Below are 25,528 nucleotides of genomic sequence, written 5' to 3' on the forward strand. Positions count from 1 at the left end.
ATTAAGCAATCTGGACATCCATAAATCCATGGGTCCAGATGGGATGCACCCATGGGTGCTGAGGGAGCTGGCTGAAGTCATTGCTAGGCCACTCTCCATCATCTTTGCCAAGTCTTGGGAAATGGGAGAGGTGCCTGAAGGCCTGGAGGAAAGCAAATGTCACTCCAGTCTTCAAATAGGGCAAGAAGGAGGACCTGGGTAACTATAGACCGGCCAGCTTCAGCTCCATCCCTGGGAAAGTGATGGAACACCTTATCCTTGGTGCCATCTCAAGGCATATCAAGGATAAGAGGGGCAGTCAACATGGCTTCACCAAGGGGAAGTCGTGCTTGACCAACCTCATAGCCTTTTATGAGGACATAACGAGGTGGACAGATGGTGGCAGAGCAGTGGATGCGGCCTACCTTGACTTCAGTAAAGCATTTGACACTGTCTCCCATAGCATCCTCACAGCTAAACTGAGGAACTGTGGTCTGGACGATCGGGTAGTGAGGTGGACTGCGAACTGGCTGAAAGAAAGAAGCCAGAGACTTGTGGTGAATGGGGCAGAGTCTAGTTGGAGGCCTGTATCTAGTGGAGTGCCTCAAGGGTCAGTAATGGGGCCAGTATTGTTCAATATATTCATCAATGACTTGGATGAAGGAATTGAGTGTACCATCAGCAAGTTTGCTGATGACACCAGGCTGGGAGGAGTGGCTGACACGCCAGAAGGCTGTGCCGCCATCCAGCAAGACGTGGACAGGCTGGAGAGTTGGGCGGGGAAAAATTTAATGAAATATAATAAGGGAAAGTGTGGAGTCTTGCATCTGGGCAGAAACAACCCCAGGTTCCAGTATAGGTTGGGGAATGACCTATTAGAGAGCAGTGTAGGGGAAAGGGACCTGGGGGTCCTGGTGGACAGCAGGATGACCATGAGCCAGCACTGTGCCCTTGTGGCCAAGAAGGCCAATGGGACCTGGGGTGTATTAGAAGGGGGGTGGTTAGTAGGTCCAGAGAGGTTCTCCTTCCCCTCTACTCTGCCCTGGTGAGACCTCATCTGGAATATTGTGTCCAGTTCTGGGCCCCTCAGTTCAAGAAGGACAGGGAACTGCTGGAGAGAGTCCAGCGCAGGGCCACAAAGATGATTAAGGGAGTGGAGCATCTCCCTTATGAGGAAAGGCTGAGGGAGCTGGGTCTCTTTAGCTTGGAGAAGAGGAGACTGAGGGGTGACCTCATCAATGTTTATGAATATATAAAGGGCGAGTGTCACGAGGATGGAGCCAGGCTCTTCTCGGTGACAACCAGTGACAGAACAAGGGGTAATGGGTTCAAACTGGAACAAAAGAGGTTCCACTTAAATTTGAGAAGAAACTCCTTCTCAGGGTAACAGAACACTGGAACAGGCTGCCCAGGGAGGTTCGGAAGTCTCCTCCTCTGCAGACATTCAAAACTCACATGGATGCCTTCCTGTGTAACCTCATCTGGGTGTTCCTGCTCCGGCAGGGGGATTGGACTAGATGATCTTGAGGTCCCTTCCAATCCCTAACATTCTGTGATTCTGTGATCTCCCATTCTTGTCCAGGAACGGGGATCATTACCTGCACACTGAACTGTGTCACTTACCAGTCAGGAGATCAGCCCCACTTGGCTTCACAGTTACAGTTCACATAGAAGACAAAGAGTTCAATAATCTGCAGCAATTTATCAGCTTAAATCCAAAAATGAAGCAGTGTCAGGACACAGAGCTCTGCTACAGCTCCTGAGACCTCACGGGGCAAATTCTGACACACGTACGCAGCTCTGAGCAGGTTTGCATGTCACCGTTTTTAACCTGATTACTCTCATTCATTACCTAAGTGCCTCTGTTTTCAAAGGACCAGACCTTCGCAGGAAAACTATTTCTTCAGTCAAAGCTGAACAGATACCTAAAAACATATAGAAGGCAGATCATCCCACCCTGAAGTAATACATCAATCCTAGCAGTGAATGTATGTTTTATTGAAAGTGTGGCATGAAACACTTGACTGTGAGTATAAATTTGTGAACAGCTCTTGCCTGTGAGATTTTTTGGCAAGGTTTACCAAATAATGCAATTGACAGTACATTTAATTTAGGAATGTTTGCTCATTGGTTTTTATATCTATTTTTTAAAAAAAGGAGTTGATGAACTTCCAAATCATAAATGGATTTTTTTTGGTCAATTATAAAATATTATGAATTTGCAACCTTTTTATTCTAGTACTCAAGGAACTGCCAGCTATTTAAAACTGTACCTTTATCATTATTCACAAAGTTTAACAAAAATAAATACAATTTTGAGGTTGTCTTTGGCATGTCGCAATTCAAGGCAATAGTATCTTTCAGCAGCACAGTGCAAAGAAAAAACAACATACCATACAATGCACTACTAGATTCAGCCTTACAAGGAGAAGAGAACGTAGTACAATGCAAACTTTAATGTCAATATATACAGAGCTTTAAAGAAAACATTTTCTTTTAAAATTAAATGAAATAAATACAATATGATACAAAAATCCACAATATGCTTAGAGAAAGAAATGACAGTTACAATATCTGATAACGGGGACCTTTTGTATAGTTCCATCTTTGAAGTACCTCAGAGAGCATGTAATTCATTGCACACTTGTTTTCAATTAATGCCCGTTCGTATATTGAGATTTATAGCCAGTCACGTGCCAGAAGAGTTTTAGCTCTAATCAGAGTATCAGTGCAAGATGCCAAAGTGCTTGGGATATCATGACAATGCAATTAGCAAATGCTGCTCATAAGCCTAATGCAAAACTCACAAAATAGGAACGCTTTGTCCTGCAAAGGAGATCTACCTCAAGCATCTTTTCAGTTTTCACATTAAAAACCCCCAAAACAGGATTCAATGTCATTCAAACTCACTATTGGTAATAATTAAGATTTGGGCAATAGCTTATTAAGAGATAGAATCAAATATCTTTTAAAGCTTTCAAAAAAAGTTCGCTTTTGTTACATAGGAAAAATCTCAAGAGAATCAGTCACTGATTATTTTGGGGGGAGACTTCTACATAAGTTAGTATAATACTCGTCAGCTTTAGCTACGCATTAAGGGTGTTGTTTTTAAAAAAATTGTATTCATTCTTCTGTTCCTCAAGGAAAATGTAGGCTTATCGACAACAAAATTTGAGAGAGTTTATGTTTAAAAAAAATACACTGAAGTAGAGACAAAGTATTCAGAATGTACTGAACTAAAGGGGTGTTAATGCAGAAAGATGCTATGGTATAAACGACAGCGTAGGCGTGTTACCAACACATATCAACATGTATCAAGAAAGTTTTTGAATAAAGTTTTGAGGAGATTTTTTCTTTTAATCATATAGAGCTCCCATAGGATTACATAAGGACTCTATTATTGCAGCTTCAGAAGACTTCTGAAAACTTGGAGAAAGAAAAACCTGCTCCTCCCTTTCCTCCCACAAGTATTTGCAAACTGGACAGGACTGAAAATTTAAGTGCTACAGAAATACATAAAACCCCATGTTTGCATTGATGCTTTAACCTAATTTCACTAATAAAAATCAGAATAATTACTGTAATATTGTGTAATTAATTTAACTCAATTCTTACAAGCTATCACAAACGTAGCATTTGAGGGCAGAGAGCTGAGTACTGGATGCAGCAATCTGTCACTGGAAATGACCGGTTTATAAGCATATTGCAAGTAACTGCCTATTAAGTTTGCTAGAGGTAATTTTAACTATTGGATAGACGAAGATTAGCTTTGGACAATGAATTAAAACATGGAAGAATTCAAGCTCGATGTGACTGACTTGGGTGAGGTTTTGGATGCAAGGAGAACATTTGAACTGTAGTACAACATAGGCCTAAGCTGGACAGTACGCTTAGACCACCTACACCTTAGGCCCTTTGCGTCGTCAAAGAGAATTTGCTAGTTTTTGGCATAATGGGAAGAACCACACAACATGTTAAAACAGCACGTGAGGCCACACAAGCCACAAACCAGCAGCTTAACTGGATGCACCCCAGTGACGCTCTGGTGTGCGGACACCCTTCATACGCACCACTGGCTGATACCGATGCCGCAGCACAGTTTTTGGATACATAACAGGAATACAATAGAATTCCTCGTTTTTTTAATCAAAAGGATAACTGAAGATGGAAACTGCAATATCCACCAGGTGAAAAACAATAATGAGCTGGCTCCAGCTGCAGCTGATATCTGTGGGCATCTACTCCTTACTAGCACTTAGTTGTAAATGCCACTACCAAATATCCCAGTAGAAGATATTTTGCTGGCAGGAATGGAAGCCTTATCCAAAATATTGTATTATTTAAGATATTAATTAGTTCTCTGGAAATTCCTTCGTAAATATTTCACTTTCTTTTTTTTAAAGTAAATCAGTGAGATAGTAAGATCCTAACTAATTTGTAATCTTGAACTGTGCAGAGATGATATGAAACAATTGACACTAACCTTTCACTCCAGCCAAAAGCATGTTGAAATTAACTGTTCTTCCATTTCAAATATGTAACTGGTTACTCATGAGCAGACCGTGCTACTTTTATATAATTGCTTAACTGAACAAAACCTAAGTTGGAAAAAAAAGGATGATAAATAAGCAAGAAATTCCAAAAGTATCACAAAGATAATAATGAAATACTATATAGTAAGACTGAATGGCAAGTGAACTCTTTTGTATCCCTGCATATCCAAAAAGTTTCAAAGACTGATATGATGAAATAGTCATATTTTTCCCCCAATTAAGGATTAAAATTGGCATACCAGGGTACACTGGCCTGTCAGATATAATCAAAGTGTTTGTCCATATGTTTTCCTTGTGGTAAGACAACTTTGTAAGGTTGCAGTCACTGAAACCTTGCTTTTACCCCAGGAGTACCACTTGTGCTAAGGGCTAGTCATGATATAAAAACAGCCAGGATAACTTTGTTTTAAATTCTTTGCTAAGAATTAGAACATCCATCTTGTTTGTGTACTTCTCCTCTTACCGCCTTTGTGTTGCACACCAAGAACTTAAGTACCTTCAGCTGCTTTTGTGCAAAATGCTTTTAAGGTGCTTATAATGTGGTGCTTCTAAGCAAGCTAAAAGAAAATACCAATCTAAATACTGTTAAATGATTCATGAATAAAACCATTAAAGACCAGCTGCTACCTTATGGGAAAGCTGAAGACAATTCAAGTTCGACATTTTCATTGCATTCCATGCCTTGCATTTTCCTCTATTCCCAACACAGTTTTCTCTACTACATTTCAACCCATGTTATACCTTGACCTTGGCTAAGGGGGCTTTATTTCAACCACTTAATTTTTTTTCTTAGACCGAATTCAAATTCTTCTGGCAGTCATTTGTAAGTTTACAAGAAAAATTATACTGAGAGATTGTAGACAAGAGGTTTACAGGCATTCTTGCTGGCGAAGGTCTTCACTAATGAAAAGAAGGATGAACCAGCTGCATAAGGGGCAGATTTTGTACTGAACAATAAGCTTTACAGGAAGCAGTTGTGTTCTTTGATAAGCTTTCAAGCATTTCAAAGAGGCACCTCGAAACTAGGCACAAATGGCCCCTACAGCTTCCAATATCTACCAAACACTCGAGAAATTTAGTATGGGGTATGTTCTGCGTGATACAAATAGCACACTTATGTTTGCTATATTCATTAAGTCTCAAATCTACCTATATCCATACCTAACTATTTGGCCAGATAATTTCCATCTTCCCCCACCACAACAAAATAAAGCGGCTTATCTAATAGTCCTTCCAATGCCACCAAGTTCTTCACTGGTATAAGCAAAAACCAGCTGGCACCCTTCACCTTTTAAGGTCTGAGTTACTACCACCACTCTTGGCAGCTGGGACAGAATTCTCCTGAGAGTGTTTTCCCTGTCTCAAAATGCCAAGTTCTGCCATCACAGGTGTCTTGTCTGAAACAGGAAATTCTACAACACCAAATCAGTCTCAAATACATTTGATTTTTGGTCATTTGGATTCTCTAACTGCTCACTGTCTAACAGTTAGTCACTAATATACTTAATATTTAAAATGCATGTCATCCTACTATGATAGCACAATTGCATGGTATGTCTAAGACCTTGAAAATACTTTTAAGCTCATCATCGCTGAATGCATTAGTTCCCAGTCTACTAGCAGTTAGCACTGGTTTTGAGTCAGAAAACCTCAAGATAATTCTGGCCCTGAAATGAATTTCCTCTCCATCACAGCATTCAGAAATAGCTGAAGTCCCAACACCACAGGAGAGAGAGTGAGTGAGCACTGGAGACAGGACATTGTCAGTAACTTGTCCATAACTGTGAAATTTCTTGGTCAGAATTCCCTTATCTGGGCACACTGCAAGGCTTATTTATTTTCCCAAGCTACCCCTACACTTAGGCAAATAGAATTTTGCATTTATGTTCTGTAATATTTGTACATGCGGCAAGAGATTCAGATAGAAGCAACGTTCTATAAAAAGCAAATAAATATAAAATAAAATCCACGTACCAAGTTTGTTATTATAAAGTGTCAGTTTTTCTCATATGCCAAACAAACAATATTTGGTATATTCAGTGGAAATGACTGCTGAGAAAACAGCAACATAGCCATTGTACAAATAGATAGATGATAAAAATAACAATTTTTGGATTACCTGATGTTCAAGTCTTAAAGTGGTACCAATGTTACTTAGATCCCTAATTTTGGCATTTTATACACACACTTTCTCCAGCTCAGTGCAGGGCACAATACCATTTGTGATAACAACTAGAAATGCTCGTTTTCCTGTAAAGGCCATTCGTTAACTAGAATTTCTTTTGGGGCACAAGTGATCAAATTAAGTTTCTTGGTAAAGCGCAAAATTGTACATATCTCTTTTGTTTGTATTTTCACATAAACTTATCAGTTACTGGCACCATGCAAACACAGCTCTTCCAAATGAACACTAATTCATTTCACACTGGCACATTAGTCAGCTTTTCATATTAGTAATGAACAAGTTAAATGAATTGAGTGAATTAAGTGCCCAATTACAAAATTAAGAATTTGTCCTTCACAACAGGATCTAAAGGTGTGAAGAAAACTTACACTGACACTTTATATACAACTTGGTCATTGGCAATGGTCCCCTAAACCATTTTTTAAATGAACCCAGCAAAACTATACAGAACGTGAAATAATATTTGCAACAGATCTCTTAAAGGACAGTGTGGAGAAATTCATTATGGTGTACCTGATGTTTAAATTAATTTAACAGATACGGCCTGTAAAACAACACAGTATGAACCTGTGGATTTTTTTTTCTTTTTTAAAAAACGACTTTTACAGAATTCAAGTAGTGTAGCAGGAAACCATAGATGCCTTTTGATCACAGGTCAGGCAAAATAGAGCCACTTATTGGATTTTCCCCTTGCTTCTGTTTGCTAAGGTGTCCCAGTGGATCTATAAGTCTGTTGACGTTAGTTTTTTCATGCTCCGTCGCTGAGCTAAACTTGAGGCTGCAACAGGCTCCAACACTGGCTGAAATGTCTTGTGATTCAGTGCAGAATATGTAGCAGCCATGGCTCCCTAGAGAACAATGAAATACAGAAAAGGCTGTTAAGGTCATTTTTATCAGAAAATAAAGCAATTGAATAGTAAATTCTTAATTAACTCTACGAAAACAAACCCACGACTTGTGGCAGGTCATGCACATTCTCTAAAGTCTGTTCTGAAAAAAACACCCAACATATTTATTGCTCCATCCTTCAGGTTTCTAAGCACGGGTATCTGACATTTCTTTTTCTTTCCTATGTATTTCTTTTACATACCTTAGGCGTAGGAGTAACCTTTAAATGTGAGTCAGAACTAGTATCTTCCAAGCAACACTAGCATCAATTTACCAACTGCAGCCGCTTACATGGATTTTCAGGTCCTGACTTATGAACACAAGGTAATTAAGACCAGCTATCACAGGTCCTTGGTTTTGAATCCAGCAAAACTAATGAAGTCAATTTAAAAGCTGTCTGCATACAGTAGAATGTTTTTGTAGGTCAGAATTACAGAACAAACAGATAAAATACTGGTAGAAAAACTGTAAGGTAGCTTATTAATTTGTGTTAGGAAAGCACAATGTGAGCCAGTCAGAAACAAATCCCAAAAAATTTCTTGAACAAGAATACCTGTGGAAGGCTGAGTCTCAGAAAAGAGTCTTATCAGGTTGCTGTATGGCCAAAGCTACCTTAATCTTTGAAAACAAAACATCAAGAAAAATCTCTTCCTTTACAAATAGGTTAAAAAAAAAATGAGTTTACCAATAATTTGTCAGCTTATGTAACATCAACATGTATATACTAGTGATAACAAAAGAAAGCTGACTTCTTTTCTAGAGAAAAATAATTAGTTCTCCCTGTGACTCTAAAAGTGACCCGATTCATTGCACATCCACCAGCTCAAGCAACATTGTCTTCAGGTGGTTTTACCTTTACTAGATGTGGTGCATCTTGCCTGTTGAGTTGATAATGCGGCAGCTGGTCCCTGCAGGCTATCCACGAATGCTTCAACACTTGCTCTGCTGTGTACCGCTGATGGGGATCTACATGAAGCATATGTGATAACAAGTCCTAGATAAAAATGAAAAATATGCATATGATTCAGTTAAAATAATCTTATGCAGACTTTAAAGCATTAATTATGGCAGCAATGAGAAAAGGAGCCTATTTGGCAGGGATTAACACAATACAAACACACAGATATCAGCAGATAAATTGGATCACTCTGTGCCTTGACACCACAGAAGTCTGAAAACAATGTGTTGCACTATTTAATCAGTATAACAGAGCAAGCCTTCATTGTAAAGAAACTTACTGTTGTTCGTGTGTTTAATGTTTCAGTTTGTTTATTATTAATATAATCTTTAAAAGACTAGAAATCCTATTAAAATTTAGCAGACTGATTTTACGTAAGGAAGCGATTTGCAAACTTCTTTCCTCATTCATACTATACACTTGGGGTCTGCTGACTACATATCACAATTGAATTTGTATATAGTGGTATACTATCAAAGATTTCTCCTTCAAGGAACTATGTAAAGAGCAAAGCCAAGAGAAATGGGCACTTGTTTCTGCCTGTGCAGAAGTATTAGCAATAATCTACTCATTACAAAGTTGGTCAAAAGAAGAGCTGGGTGGGACAGGCACATAACAGAGACAGGAATAGCTTGAAATAAAACAAAATATGAACAAGCTGACAGAATGTTCCCTTTAAGTACAAAACGTTAAGCATTCCTACATATACAGAAGTGAATGACTTGTGCTAAGACAGCATCAGCCAACAAGTATTCTGAATTATTCCTACTAAAATGAACAATTAGTGCAGTTCAGGAAAAGATTTAATATTAATGCCAAGCTTTATAAAAGGTAACACTGGTGACTAAGATGCCTTTATTGCAATAACTTTACAGGTAATAATAGCAAACCACTGTGTTAAAATTGTCTATTTTATGAAGTCCAGTAGATGTTCATTTGAGTACTAGAAAAATACAAGAGGAAAACAAAACACATTTACACCTTTGCTGCATCTGAAACAGTGTCCCAGTTGCCTCCACTTAAAGAGAATTTTCCACTGCCTATCCGTACCAGGATCTCCTCTGGAGTATCGTTAGGACCATTGGCAAATGGAGTATAGCTGTTGGAAGGAAAAAAAAAAAAACAACCCAAACTACTAAATGCCTCGTTATAGGTAAGAAGTTGCAAGAAATTGGTAAAGTCTCATGAATCACTCTGATATCCCACTGCTGACAGAAACACACGATATGCTATTAAATACTTCTTAGATTAGCATTTCATCTTCTAAACTATATTATTTTATTTTCCCCATAACCGTGGTTAATCAAGTAGAATAAATGGGAAATGCAGACTAAAAAGATGTCTTAAGTTAGTATCTTAATAATGCATTCTAATTAGCACAGACTTTCAAGTTAAAGAGAAGTGATTCATAAACACAAATTACACTGGATTACCAGAGCTTGTAGAAGAATCCAAACCTGGAACCCAACAGAATGGCCCAATAAAGCTGGAGTAATATCATGTTTAGGGTATGTACATTTAATCAGAGAATGAGCACAATGTACACACATTTATTATTTGGGGAAAAGCTACAAGTAGTTTTTTTACTTAAATGAGTTTGGGAGGCTTAAACCACAAGATCATTAGTTTTGGAGGCTTGTAACAGTTTAGAGGTTTCCCTGTAAACTGGGTTTACTTTCTACAAATCCTACTGTGATGAGCTAGAAAGAACTAAATTGGCAAATCTGAAAACTGATCTGAATCACTTAAATGCACCTTTTAGTAATGTCAAGAGTATCAGTATATTCTGGCATCTCCTAGAGAAAATAATCTGATATTTTTCTGTTAGAGTAGAATTCAGAAAACCTTTTATCATTCAGCCACTGAGCGCTTCATAGCGCTTAATGAAAGCTTAGAGGCTTAGGAAAGTTAAGAGGTTACAGGCCAGTGTGTTCTACAGCCCCCAGTCAGGCACTATAGATGAGAGAAGCCTTGAACCTACCTGTAAGCTAAGCCTAGTTTGTGTGAGCATTCACTTACAGCTTCCTGTTCCACTTCAGTGTCTTTGTCATTCCGCATTCAAACCAATGAGGTAATATCTTACCTTTTTAAGGAAAGCACGGATTCATGCAGCATGCTGGAATTTGAGGTAAACAAAAAAAGCTAAGAAATATTTCTCACCCCGCCAGCATTGTGTAGAGAAGAACACCCAAGCTCCATATGTCACAGGCAGCATCATATCCCTGTCTCATGAGAACCTATAAAACAGAGTGTTAAAGACTTGTCATATATTAAAAAAACACCCCAAACCAAAACCACTGCACACAGCCTAAGGAAGGGTAAGTCAACCCCAGGACAATTTCAGAGGCTTGATTATTTATTTTTCAATATACAGGTTACAGTAACTATCCACAACACTACTTGTTCCCAGAATATCTTTTCTCAACATTCTCAGACTTACATCTTATTTTTTGAGGGTGGTTTCTGCTATTTTTAAAGCAGGTTTGTTATAAACATATGCATCAGTGTTTAGAAAGTATGCATAAATATATTTAAGGAAAACTAGCAGAATTTTTTAAAGCACTGCTAAAAAGTGTAAGTATTTGATGCATCAAAAACAGTATAGAGAAAGCTCATGACAGTTTAAGATACCTCTGGTGCCACAAAGTTTGCTGTGTAGCATGGAGTTAGAAGCAGTCCATTTTCTCCTCGAAGTTGTTTTGCAAATCCAAAATCACAAATCCTGATAGAATCCGCATTATTTGAATCATCCGTATATAAAATATTACTAGGTTTAAGGTCTCGATGCACTACCTTTAAACAAAGAAATTTTTAAATCTATCATTTAGAAGTTGTGTGTACATTTTTTGTAGGTAACTAGAGAATAGTTTTTATGAATCACAATTTTAATAGACCTGTTAACAGTTCTACATAATTTTCAAATAACAAAAAATTCTAGTTCATGTAATAAAAACGCCTACTGGCTCATAACGCAACCGGAGCTAACATAACCACGTGTCAACAAGCACAAGAGAACAAATATCTGCTGTTTCATAAACTGTAAAAGTAGAGTTGAAAAGGTTTGCCAGAATAACAGGACGAGTTATTTACATTATTCACCTTTGTCATAAAACACTCAGAGATCATCTTCCCTTCTGCCACAAAAACAAGCCAATCAAAGCATGTAACGAGGCATTTGTTATTTTTAAGAAGTGTGAACGAAGCTACGTCACAGAAGAAATTACTCACTCCTTGGCAGTGCAGGTAGTCCACAGTCTTCGCTATCGTGTACAGCACAGCGCTCGCCTCCCGCTCCGAGAAGAACTTCTGTCGGAGAATCCGATCGAGCAGCTCTCCTCCCTTCATCAGCTCCGTGACCAGGTATATGAATCTACCATCATCATATACCTGATGAGAAGTTTAACAAGTGTATACGTGTGTAAATACACATTTATATATAAATATCATCTATAATAAATATAAATATATATAAAATATAAATATAAATAATAAAAATACATCCTGATATATGTGAAAATTACAGACTAAATTGTTCACATAGAAACATAAAGCACAAACAGCAGGGACTAAAAAAAATCCTGCAATTCAGGACCCTTAAAGCATGAAGTATAAGAAAGCTTATGTGTCATTCTGTGAGGTGTTGAGGTAATTGATGGTTAATTTATGACTAGGAATTAAAGTTTTCAGTCTAGGAACTTCTGTTGTAAGAAGGGAGTAGTGCTACCGCTCCCTATCACTCTTCCCCTCCATGGGCAATTTTTAGCTGCCGACACTTTGCATATACAGGACAACACGTAACTACTTTTTCAGATTCAGATTACCAACACATTAGCTACTCAGTTGAAATAAAAGGAAATAGGACATTTCCAGCCTTTACATAATTTGTCACTTCAAGTTCACTAAACAGCATTTAAAAAAAAGTAATATCAGGGCAATGTCATAATTGGAAATACTCACCACTTTGCTATGTGTACTGCTCTCCCAATAAATTTGAAAATGTAAAAGAAATTTAATAAAGCCCAATAAACCCCCCACATCTACATCTATCTACTGACTAGTGTGCAATAAGAGGTAGCAGAGAAAAAGTAGTACATACATCCTTTAAAGTAATAATATTTGGATGTTGTCCGTAACGCATGAGGATCTCAATTTCTTCTGAGGGATCTCTCTTACTTTTATCAATTATCTGCAAAAGATAGCAAGGAAAAACTTGGCTAAACAAAGTCTATTTAAATACAAAAATTCTTTATTATATTTTAACTTCAACAGAATAAAAAAAATGCTAGAGTTCGTTACTACATGAATTAATCATGATTAATTCATCTTCCAGCTTCACACCTTACTGTTTACTCATTTCTTTCACTATTTATGCAACCGGTTAAAACTGTATCATGAATGCAGTCTGTTCTGCTCCAATGGCCAAGGAAAGGCAATGGACTGTCTGAAGCATCGCTTCTTCCCTGCGGCCCAGCTCCAGCCTCATGGATCTTATTTTCTTTTGGGTGTGCTCATCATCACACAATATTTCCACGCCTCAAGATTGTAATTGCAAAGCCAGTTTTTCAAGGTCATAACTTTACCCACAAAAAAAAAAAAAAGGGCTAAAGAAGGCAATACTCAATGTAAAGAAATGAAGAAAACACTTTTTCATTGCTCACAGCATATAAGGAGCTACAGTAACTAGAAAACTGATGCATTTAAATTTACAAACCTACTACACAATAATTTCCAAACTGCCACAGTGAAATTTATTCGAAGTACCTTTACAGCAAACTCCATATTTGTAGCTACGTGTATACATCGCTTGCAAACAGAGTAGGAACCAACACCAATATCTTCCTTCAGTTCATAGACATCAGTAAACTGTGCGCTGCTTCCATGAAGTTGCTTTAAAAACAAACACATACAAGCCGTCATCTAAAGCAACAAGATGCTCTTTGCTATAATACTGTTTCCAACAGCAAAAGTTTCTTCTGCCTGCCCATGCCGTCTTGTTTGAATTCTGCCTCCAGAAAAACAGCAACTCACTTTCTAAATTTTAAAAATATCCCATGCAAGGCATTTTAGTTATGTACATTTTATAACAGTCTCCCCAGACGAAAAAGAACAGACTGTAAACTCTAAATGTTGGTCAACCTCTGAGATGCCGAAAAAGTTTCCCAAAAAAGAAAACGTTACCTGTACTATTGGCAGTATGTTGGTGAGTGGTGATATTTTATGGTCTTCTACAGCAGTAGTTGCAACAAAACTAAATCCTTTGAAGAGCTGATGTGCGTTCGCACTAGGTGGGACTCCTGGAGAATCTAGTGGCACAGACATTTGATTAGTGTGGTGAAATCCTAGCAAGGCTATTTCTTAGAATTCAGGAGACATACGTTGGAAAAAATATTTTGAGGGAAGGGAAGCAAACACAGGCAACACTAGATATCAGATAAGACTTCTAATCGGTTATCTGCCTTATTTCAATAACACACACAAAAATATTCCCGAGGTTTATCTAAAACTGCAAAACACTGCAGAACTAATGTTTGCACACATATTTTTAGGAAGCAGGTTATTGAAGCACAACACTACTTATGAGACAGAAATAAAGATCATAGCCTCATGTTCAAGGACTGCATCACGAAGAAGAGTGCCTGCAGATTTTGTGTTTCAGTGGTGTATGTGCTGCTGGCAAGGCAGAAGTGAAGCAATACAAGAATATTCAATTAGTAATACTACTGAATAATTAGAACCAATTTTTCCTTATATTATATTATGTGCATCTCTGAATTAACTGTGTGAGATTTCCCAGTAAGCACAGCTTGATAATTCTATGTAGAACCATAGACATTCTCCAAACAAACATGACAAATGGCCTTAAAAACAATTGGATGCAGCAATAAAGAAAAAAATTCACAAAAGAAAACCTGAAGTGTAACTTGACGAATACTAAGCAATAAGTGTTTGCACTTACTGTCTTTGTTTCCAAGTTCAGTCACTTGGAAATTTTCATAGTGCAATAATCTAAGGGATATTTTTAAGACAATTTTTCATAAGCTGCTTAAAACCTTTTGAGATGTCTTGGGAACAAACCTAGTACAGGCCCCAGTCCCGTGCACATTTTCTCCACCCTTTTCTACCATTGAAACACCGTTTTCTCAAGAGTAAAGTCAAACCCAGCATGGGTAAGTGAGAGGAACAGCTCACTGAAAAAACAACTGCAATGCTGCTTTTAAGATTTAAGTAGTGATAGTAATGAACAGGTTCAAGAAAGTTACTTAAAGCAGGTCATTGTTAGTAGAATACTGATCCTAAAAATAATCACTGCTGCAATCAAGTGTAGTTTACTTTTAGTATTAAATACTTCCTCTCCAAATACTGCATGTCTGACTTTAAACCATGACTACAAGCCATAATTCAGTTATTAATATTCTGGGTTTTTTTGTTGGTGAATCGAAGTTTAGTAAGTATTTCAAAGAATAGGAACCCACACAGGAGAACATACTCCTCCCAGGTACTGGAACCCTGTTGCACCCTTTCCTTTTAATTCTGTGACTGGGTTTTTCTCTTGGTAAGCTTGTTACTGTAACGTGAATTTGACCCCTCTTGTCCCACAAACCTCACTCATTTATAACCATGCACAATTACCTTTTGGCGTTTTTGCTGTGAATTCTGGATCAAAACAAAAGGTATCTTCCGGCTTTCCAGAAGCAGGTTTAAATGGGGGTTGAATTTCTCTTCTGAACAGTTTCTAAAGTAGAAGGATAAAGTCAGACAATTAAGAGTTAATTAAATTTGGGTGCTATAATTTTTCCAAGCTGAAGGGTAAGCAACTCAAGTGTTACTGTTGCATTAAAATAGTTTTCTGAAAGAATGAATAATGTACAGCAAGTAGAAAACCACAAATATATATCTGGAAAGATTGAGTTACTTTCATGTACCTTTGACTTGAAATGTTATCAAGAGAGTCAAAACACACAGAGGTCTTTTTCTTTATTCCTCTGAATCTACCGTATCAGTACTTTTAAAACTACAACAGCAGGCTGCTGTTATACTTATCACTAGTTCATCTTTGGGTTATTCAGAAGAACATGGAGCAGCCATAGTGCATGTTACCTTCTATCATCAGACCTGGGTCATTGCTGTTTCGTCAGAATCCTGAAAAACCCACCCCAAAGAGAAGATACGGAATAAAGTCTTTACATTTCTAATCTGGGTCTCAGACAAAGTGCTCTCTCAAGTGACAGGCACGTCCCTATTGGCAAGGAACTGCCAATTCTCAAAGCTCTACTCCAGGTTTTTCCTAATCTACCGAACTAAGTTAGGGGAGGGAAGGGAAAGCAGAATGATGGTTCCTCCTTTTTTTCTCTCCTTTCCTGAACATGCTTTAGAAAGTGCATTGCCCAAGTGATCTCAAATCAGTAACAAGTCCCATTTACAATTAAGGAAGAGAAAATTTAATGTCAAATGCTGTCGCAGCCCCATGTAAAGTTCAGGAAGTTCTGAGAACATTTTCTTGGCATTTCTCTCATCCTTTCAGACTTTTTTTTTGGTGGTTTGTTTAATTTCATCTTCCTGCACACAATGTGTTTCAATTAAAAAAAACAAACAAACACAACTCCCAAAAACCCAAAACCAACTACCACCACCAGGGAAGAGAGACCTGAATTATCCCAAAGAAATAATGAGATTAAATACAGAAGTGGTCATCAACACCACCATAGTGAAATAACTACAAAGTACTGCCAAATATATAAATTAAAAAAAAAAAAAAAAAAGAAGAGTTAGAACTGCAGATATTTCAAAATTCCTTGCCGGTATTTATTTCAATATCAGTCCCTTACAAAAAAAAATAAATAAAAGCAGATAATCAAGCAACAACAACATAGCCTTCTCTTATGAAAAGTACTCACATAAAACAGTGAAGTTCTGCTGTTACTGAAAACTCTACTTGCTAATCAGGACTCTATGGCAGATGCTGCACCAATGCAGCTAGAAAACCACCTTCTCAGCAGTAAACAGATAAACAGAAGGATAATGACAAGAGGCTTTAAAGAAGCAGCTGAGCCCGGCCTTGGCTGGCATTGCAGGTAGTCCCATCAGCACAGCAACATCTTTTTAATCATGTCTATCCCTTTGTAGGCATTATAGCAAAGGAGTGTTTTCAGAGTGAATTTATTCAATATAGAGCATCTTGGTTTTATGAATGTTACAGAGAAAAACATCTCAAAAGCTTAGAGAACCGCAGAGGAAAAGCACCAAGGTGCTTGTTAAAAATTGAAGCAAGCAATCATGAACTCATACAGACTTCTGATCATCTCGGAGCACCAGAGTCAATACTTTGACTGTGAAGGGAATATGACTGATAAAATAGGAATGTGTTGTGGTTAACTAGAGAGAAATCAAAGAGAATTACAGTCAAAGGGAGTTGCTGCACCCTGCATGGACACACCAGACGGGCACTGACTGAAGAGCAGGATTCTGGCACACAGGGAACACCAGCATCCTCCTCCGACTACAAATACTCTAAGAGGCAATTTAAGCTTTAGAATGCCACAACTCTTAATTATTTAAAAAGTAAATGCTCAATTTATAATTAATACTCTCTATACCATAAATACTACAGCTCTGAATGCCAAGTAAGATTACAGTAGAAGGCGGAATGTAACAGTCAGCAGTACTGCAGCGTTTATTGTGCCTTATTCAGATGCAAATACTTATAATGCTACAACAAAAATTAAACACAGCTTTGTCATTCAGATAATTTGTTACTTACATTCCAGTCAACAGTAGAAAAAAAAGGATGTCTCTTGATTTCTTCAACTCCATCTGAACCAGCTCCTGAACAAAGAAAATACCATATTTAACACACTTTGGGGTAAAGTCTTTGAAGAAGATTACATTAAAAATAAGAGTGAACCAACCTAATCTATTTGATGGGTTCCTTTTAAACAACATCCTCAGAAGACTCTGTGCTTCAGGGCTGAGGAACTGAGGCATTCCAAGTTTTGCTCTAAAGGAAAACAGAAAACAAGTAAAAGGAAGAAATGGATCTTACTAAAAATTGTCTACATCAACTTCATCACACAACTTGACATATCAAGGATCTACTTCAAAGTCTTGTAGAGTGTGCACATTTAACTCACCAGCTTTCAAGTTTCACATTATGAGTGGTTAAAAGAAAAAAACCAACCAACCAAAAAATAAAAACCACAAACAAAAACCCAAAAAACCCCAAATGACAACAGAAAACCCAAAACAAAACAAAAAAAAGAAACAAACAAAAACCCAGAAAACCCCCACGAACTAAAACCACACCAGACCAAAACCCTCAAGCCCCTCAAACAAGCTTTATGCTAAAATAGAGTAAAACAATTCTCAGGAATACATATTTTCAAAGATATCTTCATGTCACCAGTAGGTCATCACCAAAATACCTCTACCAGAATCAACACCAGAAGAGACTCACCCAATCCCAAATCACTTGCCCCTGAAGTGATTGCGATTAAGTAATAATATTCCTCTTGAAGTGAAAGCCTCAAGCTGTAGCCCATTAAGCCATTATGTAAAAGCTTACTGACTTTCCTAAGCTGATTTTATGAAAACAATTACACTAAGGCAGGAAATTCTTCTACGGAAGTGTAGCATCCCGTAGAGCTCCAGGTGAGGCCAGTGATCTAATCCACCCGCTTTTACAGGTAATATCACTATAAATTCCAATTGGGGTAAGTTCAAACCATCGTACATTGGTAAGAACAGAGTTTCTCTCTCACCCCCTTCCCTGACCATCACCCCTCAAAAGGCCCAAGGCTCTTGCACATGGTCTAAAGGAAATTCTTTGCTAGCTAAGCACAAATAAAGATGAGAACATGTTTGCCCAACAACTTCACCTACTAATCACCAGTTTACCCAGTTTGTCTTGTTAGACAGCTTCTGTTGCAACTAAGGCAATTGAATATGGAAAATGCGAGCATGTAAGGGCACTCTCCATATACATGTACACAAATAACACCAGATTAACTATTGCTTACAAAATAAGCTGTGCTGGAACAGCAGCAAGAGATTGTAACAACAACATGAGTGGTAAATCATGCTGGTCTAATTCACTGTACTGGTTTTATCTTAATTATACATCTACAATAAATACACAATTTCATCCCTAAGATTTTAATTCCTGCAGATACTTAACAGTAGTTCCCTGTTCTGGGATCTGAACATTATCAGGATGATGGAGGCTTAGCTGTTTTGTTTCTCTTAGCTTAATGCTCTTCAAGTACAAGGAGTTATAACAAGTTGCTAAAACATCTTTAAAAAGTACATTTTCTGACTTTCCAAAAAGTAAGAAGATATACTTACTTCAGTATCATATTCATAGTTTCATTTCGATCTTTACCTTGAAATGGTAGTGTACCAGTAAGCATTTCAAACTGAAAAGAACAAATGTTAATTTAAATCAACACTTCTTGCCCAAATTGCTCAAACACAGTGTTAAGTGTTGTACTCTGAGCTTGTCTAAATTATCAAAAAACTTCACAAATGTAAAATTTTGCTTTCATTGGCAGTTTACATGATAACAGCAGCAAGTGCAATGTAACAATGATGTAGGAATATTTTACATCCATAAGTGACTTCAATTAAAGTAACAAAAATCCCCTCCATAACCTACTTTTACATGGTGCTGTACTATGAAAACAGCAAGAAGAATAAATTCTCAAACAGTATTTTAATTTTAATGTCAATATGCAGTCTGATACTCTGACACATCATGAAAAAGCATAAGTGCTAGTGGTGAATGGCTTATTTCACTCATTAATGGGCTTACTCTTACAAAAATGCAATTAATATTCCATCAAATCAAGTATTCAGTTTTAACTATAAAGTACCATGTGAAATCAATATACAAACTGACTACAACCATTCTAAACTACTAATGGACTACATGTATGATCTTTGTGGTTCCCGATCTGTAATACAGAGCTAAGCAAGTGAAAAATAAAATTTAATCCAATTACTTGCTGTTTCAGTAGTGATTCAGTTATTGATTTCTCTCTTACCCAACCATTCATAATTAGATCTGGCCAAGCTTATTCTAAACACATTAATTGACAGTCCCGTTAGGCAAACGCGGTGTATTTGTGCCGTTAAGTGAGGTGACAGTACCATGAGAACCCCAAAGGACCACCAGTCCGCACTCTGGTTGTGCCCGCGCCTGTTTACCACTTCGGGTGCCATGTACTCTACAGTACCACAGAAAGAATACGCCTTCTTCTCTTGATCTACTGATTCTTTGCTGAGTCCAAAGTCTACAACAACAGCATTACAAGAATATAGCCAGTAAAGAACTTCAGGAATAACACAAACAAACCACAACACACACACCAATATTGCATATGGTATTTTAAAAAAAAAAAAAAAAAATCAAAGCGTTGACAGCTTTTGTTTTCTTTCTTTCAGGAATACTGTGCTATCCTGGATCTTTGTGAAACAAGAAGCTGGAGATATCTAGATACCTCGGATGTTTATTTTACTATATATCACCAAAACCATTCTATAAGTCATATTAAATCAATGGTTAGTCATCAATATGACTACTCAAAATAATAACTCAGTATTTGAAATATTACATATTTAGAGCCTTAGGATAACCAAAAGTTCTTGTTTTCTCTGTTTACTGCCTGCTTTATTCATGCAAAAAACTGGATAAAAGTAAATATGAGTTTCAAAGAGAACCCAGTCTGCATGGTCTAGCATTACTGAATGATTAATAAATAAAATCAGACTAAAAATAATGTTGTTATATAAGACAACATAGTTCTGCATCCTGACTCAAGTTCAGTAGAGTTTGGCATATCTGCTCACTTTACTCCCAGAATACTTTTTTTCTTGTTCGAACGATGCCATTGAAGACACAAATCCTTGTCATCAGCCCGACTCGCAAGAAAAGGCTCTCAAGGTTCCTTTTTTCAAAGGGGAAAAGATCGCTAATCAACAGCGCCATCGATTATTCTTTCCACTTCCAGAAGGAAGCGAGAATTTTAGAATTGACTTGGATTTAAATGTATCATGCAGAATTTTAAGAGTGACACATTTTATGAACATGATTTCCATCACCATTATTCTATTAATTCTTTGAGAATTAAAAAAAAAACCCCACTCTTCTTTTTCCCTTGGAATCTAGTAGCAATATCTATCGATCAAAATATATAATTAAATTTATGTTCCAAAAGTATCACCTGAACTGTAATCTAAAGCTTTCAGAAATTCATCGTAATTTGTATTCTGAATAGTCAGTCTTTGATATATATCATTTCCTAGAATATACGTATTTCAGTTGTTCCTCATAGAACATTTTTCTGCAATTTTACATGCATTTAAAAATGATAATCCAGAAATGCAAAAAAAAAAAAAAAAGTAATGTTTCACAGGTCTTATTGTGCACTGAAATCTCTTTACACCAAAAGCACTTCTGCTTTTAAAAGTCTCACGGTCAGCAGCTTCCAGCCTGGCTCTATAACCTCTTGATCGTCAGCTGGTAAATGGCCAAAACCATCAGATACAGTCTCTGACTACCTGAAATACTTCAACAAAAGTACTTAATGCTATATAAAGAATCAGGAAGGGATACAGATTTATTATTAAAAGTCTGTCCAATAAAAAAATTTCTAAACAGCTAACTACTGGCTCACACATATTCCAGCCATCACTACATATCTTAGGCTTATAACTCAAATCTTATACAGAAATTTGTTCATAAAATACTGTAACAGTAAGTGTTACCTACCTGTTAACTTGATATGTCCTGCTTCATCAAGCAAAATGCTGAAAATTAAAATTCACATTCACCAATACGCATAAAAAGGAATGTTTACATATAACATTTAAAATATAACAGTTTACAATTTTCACCTCAAACTTGTTATTAATTTAACAAGCCAATATTATTTCAATTAAATTACAGTTTTTTTTTTTTTTTACATTTTGTTTGTTTACATAGTCTAACAAAAGTATTTTTAATTTTTTACATCACTATAGTAGAAAATGCAAAGCAACAAGCAAAATACATGTAATAGTGGTAAAATACATTTTACTTTACTTTTCTGGCTTCAGGTCCCTGTATACAATTCCCAAGCTGTGCAGGTGATCCAAAGCAAGGGCCAGTTCTGCGAGGTAGAATTTCACATCTTCCTCTGTAAACATAACCTAATAAGAACTGTATAGATTTACCTTCTGATCTTGTCTTCAGTTTTTAAAACTGCAATCTAAACAAAACAGTCCTGTCTGCCTACATTTCACATTAAGTTTCAGAAGTACCTTATGAACTCATAATTCATGAATTCACCTAACAGAAATTAAATACTAATAAAGGCTCATCATCATATTTACAAAAGCACTACCTGCAATACTTAAAGAAAAACATCAGCAGTTACTGCAAAACATTAGCTAACTTTTAAGGTAATAAATTTAATTGTTATATTTGGTGTTACTGACCACCAGCACTCCTCCTACCACAATCCTATACAGACTGTTTTCCACTGCATCATAAAATTTAGTATACGACTGCTGTATCGGGTGACCGTCTCTGTGAATTTGCATTATTTAGAAGGAAAAAAATAAAAGAAATAATTTCGAAAAAAGCATGCAAAGTAAAACACTTTGGTGAAAATAACAATGACGTGAAAATCTGCAGTGGAAGTTGAAGAACCTCCTCTGCTCTTCTTAGGAAAAGAAATTTGAAGAACCCAGATGAGATACTGAAAAACTGACTGATGTTGCATATAGAGCATTTGAGAGATGCATTTCTAACCTAAACGCTCAACAGATTGCGTCTAATTTCAGATATAAGAACCTGCTTTGGCTCTTGTCATGTTCGACAAATTACTGCAGCAGCTAGTAATCTTTAAATTACTGGAACTGAATTTGCGGTTTAAGTGAACTATTCCTTTGTTTGTTGAAAATACCAGGAACAAGGAGAACAGCCATCTCAACTGCAGATTACAGACTCCTAACAAGACTTAAATTAAAGTAACTGGGCTTATTGCTTTAGTAGTACACTGATCTGTACTTCAAATTGCACATATGCAATCTGTTCCACCGGCAACAGAAATATTCCTAATTTCTGTAATGATGGGTTTTAACGTTGTATGAACAGTAACGCTGTTACATTACACAAAGTTTCACCTTGATTTTCTACAGATCAAGGTTGGTAGTGTTTTTCATCTATACCCAGATGAGCAAGGGGAAACCTGGGATATCACATGGAGCAGCCAAAATGCAAATCTCAGAATGATGGTTTTGGTTTTTCATGACATTGTTGTATCCCCAGTATGTAAGGCCATGAGCTAGTTTTTCAGGTTTCCAATGGTAATCTACGTTCTCTCAATAACAATTTCATCTAAAACTGCTTTCTGTGTCAAATTAAACACGATGCAAGTCAACTTCATTAAATGTTATCAATGAAAACTTCATTACATACTCATCTCACCACTACAGCTGAAACTCTCATACCTGCGTCGGAATTTAAAGACCTCATATTAAACCCAATTAATGTAAAATAATCCTTGTGTGGAAAGTATGAAATGCCATGAGGAGTTTACCCTCATGTGGATTGTCCACTGTCCTTGTTTTACCAGGTACCTTTGAAAATACCTTCTCTTCCTACCAGAAAATAAAAAAGCCTGTTTTGTTGGGGTTTTTTCCTCATCTATAGACAAAATAAGTGTTTAAAAGCCATTACAGAAGGTAACCGAAGTCTTCAAAAAAAACATGTAGAAACTTAACAGTGAGAAAACCTGACAATTATTGCTTCTTCATTCCCAAAGAAATTGTATTATAGTATTATTATGGATAGGCTTGCATCCCTTATTTAAGAATGTTGGACACTTGGTAATTCCAGCTGTGTTAGTGCAAAGAATCGTTCTTCCTGCTATACCAGAATTTCCTCTATAATTAGACATCCTATATCAAAGCAGAGATTGACCTCTTTCCTGCCTACTGCTCCAATAACCCTTTACAAGTCAGTTTGTTTAAGCTTTCAACCTCCATTCTAGCCTCAAGGTTAATTAATTTTGAGCTCAGTTCTTACACGTGATAGCTGTTTTACCAAGATCAGCTTTTTATAAAGAGGAAAACAAAGATCCCTTTAAGTTCCTCCTTCTCTTTCGCCCGTTCCTAAAGTAAAGCTTTATTTTTTACAAAAAGTATATGGGGAAAAAAAAACTAGCTCATGGCCTTACATACTGGGGATACAACAATGTCATGAAAAATCAAAACCAAAACCAAACCAGTCAGATATCCAGTTCTCTCACTGCTTTTCCTATGCATTAGCAATATAAATGTATTTACGCTGATGAAAACACTGAAAAACTCTTACTGTGAAGTTGTTGAGAAATTGCCATTAAAAATTTACATCTTTTATAAAAGGTTTGCAGAATGAAAATAAAAGTCTTATAAATGTGTTCATAATACTTAAGGTAACATATAATAAATATTTGATGATGAATGTTTTAAAAAAAAATGACTGGCTGAATCATATTCCCTCCTCTGAAGCGCTCATTCCAGAAAACAAAAATAGAAATGAAAAATTAAAGTTCCAGTAGTATGCCAGTGTTAGATGAAGGGAAGTGGTCTCAAAAATACTCAATGTTCATATTTTGTGAGATTAATCATTAGGATTTGTGTTACAGCACCATCAAATTTTACAATGCAGCAGAAATCCCATAGGGATGTGGAATTCTAGGAGCACCTAAGCTGACTATGAGCATGAGAACTATACATCCCCTTCCTTTATTGCTAAATCTTCATTTACTTCAATCAGGTTTCCAAGCAACAAAACATTTTTAGACAAAAGAGCTGTACTTTGCAGACACCAAATTAAAACTTAGGCTACTAAACAATACACACTTATGGTTCTTAACATTACAGAATATATTCTAGAATACGTAAAGGAAGTCCAACTAAGTTAAAGACTTGACTATGACAAGGCATATGGGGGAAACAGCTACAGAAGACAATCCTATACTGACAAAAAACCCCAACTGTCTAAAACTGAGTGGAAATAAAATTTTAGGTACTTACCTCTTTGGATAATCGCGTGAATACATCTCCTCCCCTGAGAAAATCCAATATTAAATATAGCTTCCCTTCAGTCTGAAAGGCTTAAAAAAAAATTAAAAAAAAAAGTCAAGAGTTATATCACAAAGATGATCTACAAAACAGATCTGAATGCTTTTACAAGCTGGAAATTTCGGTGAAAGGCAATACTTTTGTTATGGAACTGAAAAAATTCCAAAGCACATGAGGTAATTTATTGAATGATTACTTGCTTCTTCACAGAAGACAATCTTAGTCATAGGAGATCATTAAAATACTGTTCTTTTACTTCTCCTTTGCTAAACAGGGAAACACCGAGTATGTGAATTACTGTCTTTTGGGTTTACTCAATGAAAAGTAAGAAAAAAAATATCTTCAGAGCTTGCAAGAATTTTCCAAATCTTTTATTCCAAGAGAACTTAAAACTTTTATACACGTGTGTATGTACATTCCTTTTTAGCCCTGCGATTTGAAGTTGCTAGAACCTAATTTGGATACTAAAATCGACACTATAAAACTGAGAAATAACAAGATCAGCTACACCTTCAAGTAATGAAAGAAACTGTACCAAAAAAAAAAAAAATACCAACCATAGTGCAGTTTGACGATAAATGGATGATTTACTTCTACTAATATATCTCTCTCCATTTTTGTACGAACTCTATCCCGAACTGAGGGGAAAAAAAAAAAGACTAGTATGAAACAAATGTATTTCGTATAATACAAATGGAGCAGAAATTAGCATATAGAAAGTCTTTGCTGTCTAAAGAAATACTTTTCCTTGTTACCTTATTTGTTTTTAACTTTTAGGTGTCCCACAAAGCACGTGCTTTCAAACAGCAAAACCATTTTGTTTCTTCGTTTCTTATTTTTGTTACCTGCCCCGGCTTCCTT

At 36.6% G+C, this 25,528-nt stretch overlaps 1 protein-coding gene across 3 annotated transcripts in view; it reads right to left on the reverse strand.

Moving 5' to 3' along the window:
- Nucleotides 1-1,993: 1,993 nt before the first annotated feature.
- RPS6KA6 (ribosomal protein S6 kinase A6) overlaps nt 1,994-25,528 on the reverse strand; it is a 40,477-nt gene continuing 16,942 nt past the window's right edge. For 2 of the 3 annotated variants that reach the window (XM_065643618.1, XM_065643617.1), the window contains 18 exons: nt 25,225-25,305; nt 24,620-24,699; nt 21,639-21,745; nt 21,327-21,364; nt 19,706-19,848; nt 18,902-18,972; nt 17,470-17,558; nt 17,322-17,386; nt 15,194-15,296; nt 13,742-13,866; nt 13,325-13,450; nt 12,660-12,749; nt 11,792-11,950; nt 11,195-11,356; nt 10,724-10,800; nt 9,545-9,662; nt 8,459-8,599; nt 1,994-7,565 (listed from right to left, as the gene is read on the reverse strand). In XM_065643618.1, coding sequence (XP_065499690.1) covers nt 7,440-7,565; nt 8,459-8,599; nt 9,545-9,662; nt 10,724-10,800; nt 11,195-11,356; nt 11,792-11,950; nt 12,660-12,749; nt 13,325-13,450; nt 13,742-13,866; nt 15,194-15,296; nt 17,322-17,386; nt 17,470-17,558; nt 18,902-18,972; nt 19,706-19,848; nt 21,327-21,364; nt 21,639-21,745; nt 24,620-24,699; nt 25,225-25,305 — 1,901 coding nt within the window. In that variant the 3' untranslated portion in view covers nt 1,994-7,439. Of the gene's footprint in view, nt 7,566-8,458; nt 8,600-9,542; nt 9,663-10,723; nt 10,801-11,194; nt 11,357-11,791; nt 11,951-12,659; nt 12,750-13,324; nt 13,451-13,741; nt 13,867-15,193; nt 15,297-17,321; nt 17,387-17,469; nt 17,559-18,901; nt 18,973-19,705; nt 19,849-21,326; nt 21,365-21,638; nt 21,746-24,619; nt 24,700-25,224; nt 25,306-25,528 lie in introns of those variants that run through there. The other variant, XM_065643619.1, reaches the window with a different exon arrangement.

Source organism: Caloenas nicobarica, chromosome 12 (assembly GCF_036013445.1).
Source record: "Caloenas nicobarica isolate bCalNic1 chromosome 12, bCalNic1.hap1, whole genome shotgun sequence".
Taxonomy (NCBI): domain Eukaryota; kingdom Metazoa; phylum Chordata; class Aves; order Columbiformes; family Columbidae; genus Caloenas; species Caloenas nicobarica.